The 10,794-nt window shown below is 37.4% G+C and overlaps 1 protein-coding gene across 2 annotated transcripts; it reads right to left on the bottom strand.

Annotated features, from left to right (window-relative positions):
• Positions 1 to 3,945: 3,945 nt before the first annotated feature.
• Positions 3,946 to 6,582, bottom strand: LOC147858909 (UDP-glucuronic acid decarboxylase 2-like). 2 transcript variants are annotated; one of them, XM_087325564.1, is made up of 7 exons: positions 5,860 to 6,582; positions 5,501 to 5,648; positions 5,314 to 5,393; positions 5,085 to 5,168; positions 4,905 to 4,979; positions 4,720 to 4,812; positions 3,946 to 4,346 (listed from the first exon to the last, which is right to left on the bottom strand). In XM_087325564.1, the coding sequence occupies exons 1-7, from the start codon at positions 6,520 to 6,522 to the stop codon at positions 4,125 to 4,127; spliced, it is 1,365 nt and encodes a 454-aa protein (XP_087181690.1). In that variant the 5' UTR covers positions 6,523 to 6,582; the 3' UTR covers positions 3,946 to 4,124. The 2 variants fall into 2 exon arrangements, with proteins under 2 accessions (XP_087181690.1, XP_087181691.1); XM_087325565.1 differs by lacking the exon at positions 3,946 to 4,346 and adding an exon at positions 4,422 to 4,526.
• Positions 6,583 to 10,794: the final 4,212 nt, after the last annotated feature.

Genomic DNA, 10,794 nt, shown 5'->3' with positions numbered 1-10,794 from the left:
ACGAGGTAAATATGGTTGTAATTTATGGAACACCTCTTTGAGACACCATGTAAGGGGGCATACAATCTAGTCATGAGGCGCACCTATACATTTATTTATCCAGAAATAACGTAATTTGCATGTCCTTTCTCTAACTTAGCATCTTAGTCTTGTGAGCTTTCACATACTTTTAATCTCCTCAAATACCACATTCTCAACATATAGGTCCCAAGTATCGTAGCAAAGTCCTCGCATTATCATATGGTTTTAATATATTTTGTATCATATTAAAATGAGAGGTTGTCAATGCTACAAAATGGGATGTTTTTTCCGGTCCTAGAAAGCTATGTGCTAACATTTTGATTGGATGATGAAAAGTATAGAGTAGTTATATGAATAATGATGTATTGTAATGAATGATATAATTGTGATTATGACTAATCACAATATGAGATATAATTAATTAAGACTAATGATGAACTGATATCTTTTCATGGTACTGCAATTAACAATGACGGTCTACCTATAATAGAGAAATTGAGAATGATTGTGATCAAGTGTGCCAAGTTGCCAGCTGCTAATGTGATGTTGGCCCTCAAAAAAGGAAAAGCGAGAATAAAACTTAGGGGGATATGAAAGAGGTTTGAGGGATAAACCTTTTGAGTACAAGAATTTATGAATCAACACCCATGTTCAAATAAACACATAACTTGGTGAGAAGAAAAGTGATGGCAAAAGTTAATATGAAGTATTAAGGAGTTGAGATTATCAAGTGGTGACATTAATAGTTATGGTAAGTTGTAACACATGCTAAACTAACATAGAAAGAACCTTGTCAAACAAAATAGAGTACTTCCATAAATATCAACAACATTTTTGCACACGAGATCTACACGGTCTAACTTAGAAAAGTACTTTTGAGATTGATTGTAAAGTATAAATGGTACATCCATCTTGACAAAAAGAGTACTAAACCACACATTGTGAAACTTGACAATTGCTTTGAATAAAAAATAGTAAGTGATAAACGTAAGCTTAATTCGTTATGGAAACATTACAAACCGTCAATAGAACCTTTAGATGCAACCCAAGACACTTTTCATAAATTTTCAGTTGAATGATAAAAAGGTATTTTATGCAGCAGATGTTCATTTTTAGAGAAATAGTAAATCTTTTTAAAGTAAGATAAATTTGGGTGGCCATTTAGTTTACACCATACGAAAAGGTGGAATTATTTGTTTTTCGATGTGAAGCACAATCGTAAGGTCTATAGTTTGTAGAAAGACATGATAAAACGTGATTCATAATATTTAAAGTAAAGAGGCAAAAGGACAACTCCAAAGATACTCAATCGTTTACATAAGGTTAGGTAGAAGAAATATGTTTTGCGTAATAAAAGTTTATATGTTGAACTAACATGAATCTCCTAGAGTTCTTTGGGGTTGGGGTTGGGTTTGAGTTGATCTTATCACTATAACCCATGAGTCATGACCATCATATATCTTCGTTTTTCATGGTCCCATTTAATACTTTGATTTTTGAGCATAAATTCGTCATTATGATTCCATTTGTTGTAGGTGTTTTTTGCTAGATGCGTTATCGATGCCCTATCACACATCTAATAATAACATCTCGAAATTGAAAAATACGAATGTTAAAAAATATGGATAAAATGGTCATGGTTAGCCTTGCGTTTAAAATCAATGTTTCGATATGGACATGTAAGGCATTTTAAAATCTTTTTTGAAGTTCATCAGTTACACTATCAGAATAGTGAATGTAATCGAGGGCTTTGGAAATTTTGATGTTGTGATTGAAGTTAAGATACCTCACTACATTTGGGAAAATTGACTTCGATCATGGCATCCCATGTTATGTAAAAGCAAGCCTAAGCCTCATATGTCATTGTTGGAGTTGAGCTTATTGCAACACCCATAGAATAGAATAAATTTTTTATCGTCCATGATGAAGCCAAATTGACCTATGAGACCAAATCGACATATCATCTTGTGTGTGATTCCTTCCTATGAAGGAGGGTTACTATGAAATAAAAACTCAATGAAAATAATACATGCACATGTGCTCACCTTTCGCAGTGTAAATTTGAGTACAACACTCACATCATCATGTCCTTTTAATAAGTCATCATACTTCTCACGAATTACTTTATATGTTGAGCATGTGATAAGTGAGTGGTATTCATCCTCGTTTAGGTTTTCATTGCATACATTGCATATCTTCATGTTTGCATGATGATGCTACCTCAATACCTAACTTGTGTGAGCAAGTTTGAAGAAATGTTTTGGCTCTTTGAGGGCTAACACTCATGGGGGTAGTGGGATGCATTGGATATGTTTTTGGCATTTTTTCCTTGTATTGGGGGGGGTTAATATTTGCAATGTGATATTCCAATTTTGACATTTTAGTGTCTTGCCACTTCATCCATTTTGCCTCTACTAATCTATCCTCAATGATCACATACTACATAGCATCACTTGAGAGCTCCAATAGATCTTTTACCAACCATATCTTAAACCATTTCATAATTTGAAGCACAATCATATCTTATTGGGTTTTTGTACTTTGCATCCTATGTTCCAAGCTTGTTTGGGCAATCTATGATCAAGCATATTCTTGACTTTTGTTATGTACTTACATACTCTTTGCATTGTTAGTATATCTAGGGGGGGTGAGCACATGTTTCTAATCGCATGATAGGATAGGATGTTGAGAATTTACCTCCAATTGTCTACCTAATACCATTTTTTGGATTTTCTCTATTTCATTCCATGCACTAAGTGAGAGAGTGACAAAGGGCTGATTTGAATGGTTTGTTCGATTCACTAGATGTGGGATTTACATCGAGAGAGGTAAATATGCACACCTTCAATTGCTTGCAACAATGTAAATAGAGGGACTGAGGTACTCATAGGTGGGGACATAATTCATTTTACACGTCCTCAAACTTATCATCCTACCTATACAAGGTGGAAGTCACCTAATTGGATGCTTACATGGCATGTAAACAAGAAGTATGCTTGGGACAATAAAACTAAATATCCCTCAAACTTATCATCCTATCAATACAAGTTGGAAGCCCCCTAATTAGATGCTTACATGCCATGGAAACAAGAAGTAAGTATGTTTATAGCTCTAGGTACCTACTTACATTAAGTAGAAAATATGAGAGGATATGTACGTTACCATAGTTGCTTTCTCATATTCTAGAACTCGATTGGGGGGTGATTCCCCGATTGATATATAAGCTACCTTTGTATAGCCTTTATGTAAAAATCTCTCCTAACTAATGGGAAAGAGGTATGCTGGGGACAATAAAGTAGATATTATATCATCATGAGCCCCCAACTAAGACAACTTGTATTCTTAATACATACTAGTGTTCCACAAACATGCACAACTACAAATGGTAAAGCAAAATGATCCATAGAAAGGATAGGCACATTATTAATTTCACTTTCTAGATCTTTTGAGTTATATAGGTATTAGGATCACATACTTGGCTAGGCATGTTATTAATTTCACCCTCTAGATCTTTTGAGTTATAGGATCGCATACATGGAGTACGTATCTTCTTGAGACCATGGACTTGTTTAGAACAAACCATTTGCTTATTTATTTGCTAATCATATTTGGGTCTTATAGGTTGTACCTCTTCCTATGCATTTTTGCTCGTCTTTGTGGAGTGTTCTATTATTTCTAAATTGTTTCACATCTCCATGCTGTGAATATTGTGATTCAAATACATATCCATGAGGACATGACAATAAATCCACGACATGACCTTCTTAGGCCATGCAATAGTATGATAAAATAAACGGTCTCAACCTTAGAAGAATCAATTTTGCAGTTCACTCCATTGATCAAAACTCATAATTGAAAATTTTCTTGATAAAAAAATGCAACTCATGCTAGATTAAGTTGTGAATCATTTACAACAATCGCCCATCATCATAAATATCAAGAATTTCATTACTCTCAAAACACCACTATAATTACAAATCTTGAAATATTTATCGGAAGCGATTCGGTCGGAAAAAATCAAACTTCCAATATCTTCTTTAGGCATTCGACATTTGCTAAAAAAAGATGGGCTGGTTGGAATTTCGCACTCTCCTGACTCCACCTTACATTGTACCCTCACTCCCTACTCCTCCCTTAATATCACCAAATATCCTCTGTCGAAAATCATCGACCATCATAGGAAGACCTGCTTTCAATGAGACCTTTGGTTCCCACCCTAGCAAATTCTTTGCCTTTGTGATATCCGGCTTCCTCATATGCGGATCATCCTCGGTATTCTTCCTAAACTCGATCTTAGCATTCGGATCAATAACTTCTTTCACAACCTAATTATAACACAAAACTCCCTTGTCATCAAAGAGAAGAACAATTGAGAAAAATACCAGCATAACCATGCCTAACTAGTAAAGAAAACCTTAAGTAACTATTACTAGCATGACCATAACTACTAGTAAAGAAGACCATAAGTAGCTAATAACATTCGGGTCGATAACTTCTTTCACAACCTAATTATAACACAAAAACTCCCTCATCAAGAGAAGAAAAATGAGACAAATACCAGCATAACTATGCCTAACTAGTAAAGAAAACCTTAAGTAACTACTACTAACATGACCATAACTACTAGTAAAGAAGTACCATAAGTAGCTACTAACATACATGATCATAATTAAAGTAGTGACAAAACCATGAAGTTACCTCGGCCAGTTCTAGCATGGTGAATTCTCCAGGATTCCCGAGATTGAAAGGGCCAATGTGGTCACTCTCCATGAGACGCATTAATCCTTCAACCTAGGAAAGAAGGATCCACATAAGAAATTAGTGGCAAAATATAACCCAAGGAAAAGAAAGAGAAATTATTTCAAAGTTACTACTCTGCTTACAAGATCGGAAACAAATTGAAAACTCCTTGTTTGCTTTCCATCGCCGTAAACGGTCATAGGTTCTTTCCTCAAAGCCTACCCACATATATATACGTTATTCAAAAAAAACATTGAGTCAAGCAATCAAAAGGCTTTAACCTGGAATTTTTATACATGGTAAGAGAAGGAAATGTTCTAAACCTGAGCAACAAAATTGCTAACCACCCGTCCATCATCAAGACACATTCTTGGACCGTATGTGTTGAAGATGCGTGCAATGCGAACCTGTGCAAAAGCGAGGGTTTTTTTTAGTTCTCAGAACTACCCATGGTAAAAAGTGAATCTTTTTGCCTACTCCAATATTTGTTAGTAGTTTTGTGTGAATTCCAGCTCTAAGAAATAGCCATGGTTCAGCGAGTAAACTGCATACCTCAACATTTGCACCACGATGATAATCCATTGTGAGAGTTTCCGCCGTCCTTTTACCTTCATCATAGCAACTCCGAACACCTATATGAAAAGAACAAGTAGAGATATTGGCCTATCAATTCAGAAATTTGGGATAATAATATTTACCCATGTGTATGTGGATTAGGTCAATGGATGAAGAAGTATACCAATAGGATTGACATTGCCCCAATATGTCTCTCTCTGCGGATGCTCCAATGGATCTCCATAAACTTCGCTTGTGCTCGTAAGCAGGAATCGCGCACCGACTCTCTTTGCCAGACCAAGCATATTCAAAGTGCCCACCACATTTGTCTTGTATATAAGTAGTCAAGGAACAAGGGCATGTAATAGGAAATTCCTTTGTAGATAAAACATATGCACATGCATCACATAACTATACACATGCATAACATTCAAAATACCCCATAGATATACTTTGATGATGCAAAAGGAAGAGGCAAAATGCATATGATTTTTATGTATAATCACATACACATACACTCTTATTGCTGGCAAAAATGGATATAATAGTCTTGACAGGGTTATATTTGTAGTGGACAGGTGATGCCGGGCAAGCGAGATGATAGATCTGGTCCACTTCAAGCATGAGGGGTTCTACCACATCATGCCTGATGAGCTCGAACTGCGGGTTCTTGAGGTGTCGCAGAACGTTCTCCTTGCGGCCTGTAAAGAAATTGTCGACAACGATGACACTATCGCCACGTTCGATGAGGCGATCCACAAGGTGGCTACCCACGAATCCAGCCCCTCCTGTAACCAGAACACGAAGGGTTTTCCTCTTCAGACCAAGGGGAACTTTGGCACCCGGCTTCAGACCATGCCCTACAAAGTGGCCGGGCATATAGCCATGGATCTCTGGATGCATCAGAGCAGACGGATCCCCTCTCTTATACGATGCTACCAGTTGTCCCTGTTGGGAAGAAGAATCAGAGTATGGGGAAGTATGAGCAAGAATGAGGAAGATCGCGGAGGAGAGAAGCATGCCGAGGATCACGAAGAGGGGGCGTTGCTCGCGGAGGGCGTAATCCAGGGCACGGCGCATTCGCATGGGCAGGGGTTTCTCCAAAGCTTTCATGGAGGAAGAAACAGAGGAGGGGGGAGGGTTAGGGTTAGGGTTAGGGTTAGTTGAAGGGGGTTCCTCTGCTCTGCGGTGATTGAGAGTGGCCATGGCAATGCAGACTCTTTCTCTTTCTCTCTCTCTGTCTCTGTCTCTGTCTCTGTCTCTGTGTGTATATGTAATATGTATACAGTAGTATGTATATTATATATATATATGTATGTATGTATGTGTTGGACATACATAGAAAGAAAAGGTTGAATGATAGATCTTGCTTAGTCTCTTTTTTGTATGAGAAAGGTAAAAGGGCTCCTTTTGTAATTAACCAAAACATAAGGGGGGGCGGGGGGGATTAAAATGCAATTATTATAAAACAGTTGAGCTTTTCTTCTTCTTCTTTTTCCCCTCTTTGTCTTGTTTTTTGTTTTGATTGTGAGTGTTGTGAAAGAGAGACAGAGAGAACGTGGGTGAGTGAGTATGTGCATGTGTGTGTGTGTGGCCTTCCGTCACGATCGCAGAAGAATAAGCTCGCAACAATAACTTCTTCTTCTTCTTCTTCTTCTTCTTCTTCTATCTCGTCCCACGCGCTCCTTGCACGCACTCTGTGTCTTGCGCATGTGTATCTCTATATGCGATTCGCTTGCTTACACCTTTCGACACATACATCGATGAATAAAAGTAGTCGTGCTTCCTCTCCACACGACCATGTGGATACCTCTGACTGGATTCTCTGCAATGTAGAGAGTGAGCCAATATGTTTTGTTTGGACCCTCTTAAGTTTAGTTGCTTTCACAAAACATACATACATATGGTATGTATAGGCTCGTATGGGAACATGCATGCATGCATACATTACATATAGCTAGTGCCACTACAACACGATATGTATAGGCTCATATGGGAACATGCATGCATGCATACATTACATATAGTTAGCACCACTACGACACAATATGTATAGGCTCGTATAGGAAGGTTTTGTGGAGACCTTAAAGCTGTGCATCCTATTCCAATGTTTGTTATACCAAATGGTCGTGATCTTAAGAGGTATTTGTATCCACCTTAGTAATCTTGGTGTAAGCCCTTGTTGATATGTCATTCACTTTTCTTCCTTGTCTAGCAAACCATTATGGTATACCGTATGATATTGACAATATTCTTGTTTACACATCACTATAGTTTCATATGCAAGCATCCTAATATAGCTTCATCTACAATGCAAATGTGCCTCAATGGCAACACTTGTAGAATGTAGGGGATCGTGCACAGTAGACACATTCACCTTATTTATTCCTACTTTTTCTCCATGGAACGTGTCTGCTTGCATAACAGTTTTTTTCTTCATTGTATACATTTCCTCAATGGAAAAGTAGTTTGGAGTTCAACAAAATTGACAAAGTTTCTTCATTTATTAACATTGTACTTTAAATTATTGTTTCAAGAAGACTTGCTTGGAAAGTTATCGTAATGCTTACATTTCAAATAACGAAAGTCGTGCATTATATTTATCGTTTTCGCCACATGATATTTAGAACGCTTGTCAACATTTCAAAGGTTATTGTTAATTTCTGCATCTTTGTTTGGGGCTTCTAATTGCTACAGTTATTTCACAACAAACAATATATAGCGCATATAATAGCATCGTCACACAACAATGTCACATTGAGTCACATCGTAATCATCCAACAATTTATTCTAGCAAATAGGTTATTGTAGTGGGAGTTATTGGGCTACCAACATAAGGTCTCGGGGGTCAAATCTCATCAACATATATCACTTTTCTAAAACTACATGCCAATTTGGTGCATTGACCTTGTGATCTTTAAACAAATTGACGTAATCATTTCAACTACAGTCCAATTCATCATGCTTTCTCTTCCTATGGAACTCCCATTGAGGATGACTCCTAAGCACACAATCTATATTCTCACACTAGCTCAATAGCAAAAGATAAAGTCATAAAATGAAATGTCCATTATGTATAGAGTTATCATGGTTATAGAGGGTTCTTTCTCCCTTACACCACCAATGTGCTTAAGTATAGAAAGTCATAAGTTCTTTCTCCCTTACACCACCAATGTGCTTAAGTGTAGAAAGTCATACCATCCTCTAGTATATACATATTTCTCTATCCTTGCTCTCTAATATAAAGGATTGTGTTGTATCTCAACATGTCTTAGGTCTCTCCACTATCCCCTTTTAACACTTCCTTTGGATCTCCTTTTATAGGGACTTTGAGCTTTAATTGTGGTTGAAAACAATACATCAACATGAATAGTCTTGTTATACACACACATGGTGCTTTGTTGTATGCGAACTATAAAGGAAGAAAAGTTCTCTTGGTTCAATTGATTCGCATTAATATATGCACAAACATATATTCTAATACTTGCTTAACATGTTCAATGCTCTCGTTCATCTCAAGAAAATCATTAATATTGAATGACCAAACTCTATTCCATTGTTTTAACATCTCCTACCAAAAATGTTAGGTAAACTTTTAGATGACAAAAATGATTGACATGTAACTATAGTTTTGAGGCAATAAATTTATTCATCTCGGCAATTCTATGCACTCTTATGCAAACAGAGTTATGACCTTTGTGGGTTATAAACTATTCAACAACAAAATCCATTGAAAAACTTTCCCACTTTGCAAGACATACAACAAACCACCTCTCTTGAGGTGTTTAACTTTATTACGTTTAGAAAAAGAACATTTAAGTATGCAATCATAAATATTGTCCTACAAGCATGATCAATAAAATAGATAGTGCACATGAACACATTTTTAGGTATATACTATCCAGAGATGTTCACATTTGAATGATATGATGTTCATGATGGACATGACACAGGATTCATTTATTGTAGAGACTGAAATTCTTTTTTTTTTTTCTTCCAAACAAATAACTCTTTTCATTAGTTATAAAAGTTTACATATGAGGGTGTTATATGCAAATCCCTGTAGGGACGCGATAGTTCCATCTTATGTGGATGCCCACTAACTCAAGAAAGCGAGAGGACAACCATTGTTGGATGAAGGCGAGTCGTTGTCTTTCAACTCCATCGGAGCTGTCCTTGAGGCCATAAAAACCCATTTCAATGGTAAAATGCATTCCATATTTCTTAGTTTGTCCACAATAATGGGAACGTAGCATGGGACACTACTTTTACAACCTTCATTCACACAATGGGATTTTTGTAATCTTTGTATGACTTGCTACATTGCCTTATTTGTGGAACCATGCTCGTATTCCTCATGGCATGTGACATCCAAAAAATCACTTGTTATGGGAGTGAACAAGATACGTTGGAATTTTTTTTCCAAATTTCTTTTACTACTTTCATTAGTTAAGTCAATGTACATAGGATAATATACAACAACTCATATATTACAAGCTAACTTGCATGGCTACAAAGAGGCCAACATGTACAAAGGAATCAACAAAAAAAGAAGCTAATAATCACCTAATCAAGAGGGATGAACAAAGGAGGATGAGCGACCTTCCCTTGGACGATCTGGATTATAACAACATGCATCCGATGAGCATAGTATTACTTGACTGCATACCCTCAACGTCAGCCTCATACGACCCTAATTCAGCATAGTCATCCTCTAATCTCCTCACGTGACAACGCCCACCTATTTCCGATCTTTGTTACCCTCAAAGGGAACAACCACCGTGGTGGTTGATAAATTATCCACTTTCCATTGCCATCCACCATTTGCAGCATTAGAAAACCTCTCCATTTCAAGAGGAAACGACCTCTAGCTTCTTCACTCACATACGAGGTCCCTCGAATGCTTTCAAACTCTCCTCGTAACCTAGAAGTAAGATTAAACTAGATCATCATTAAACTCTTGGTCAATGGGGTCCGCTTACTCGTGAAAGACTCCTTGCATGTAGATACCCACACTTGCCAAACTATAAGGCCGATCACTAATAACCAAATGTCCACGTATTGTTCTTGTATGTAGAATGAACCCCCTTGTGTTGAGGGTTGTACATTTCCATGCACGACCTTTAAAGAAGGACTATTTCCATTTCAAGCACAGAACCATGCAACCGATTCAATAGCCAACCAGATAGCTGTTGCACTCGATACATGAACATTAACCCCGCCCCAAGCCAAGATTCTTAATCTCCTCCTCCAAACTTCTTGGGCACGTGGGCAACTCCACAAACAATGTGCGATGTCCTCCAAACTCGCACTGCAGGCCTTGCAATCGCTCATGCCACCCTTTTTCACAAGCCATTCTCCGGTTGGAACAAGCCATTAGGTGATTAACCAAAAAAACACTTTAATCTTCTCGGGGAGGGATGAGTTCCATATCTTGCTCCTGGTTCTATCCACGAAGACCGAATCGACAACTACATG

Source organism: Azolla caroliniana, unplaced genomic scaffold (assembly GCF_043228905.1).
Source record: "Azolla caroliniana isolate FFs.n. ecotype wild unplaced genomic scaffold, voAzoCaro1.0.p SCAF_10, whole genome shotgun sequence".
Taxonomy (NCBI): Eukaryota; Viridiplantae; Streptophyta; class Polypodiopsida; order Salviniales; family Salviniaceae; genus Azolla; species Azolla caroliniana.
This window is presented reverse-complemented; position numbering and strand designations above follow the sequence as displayed.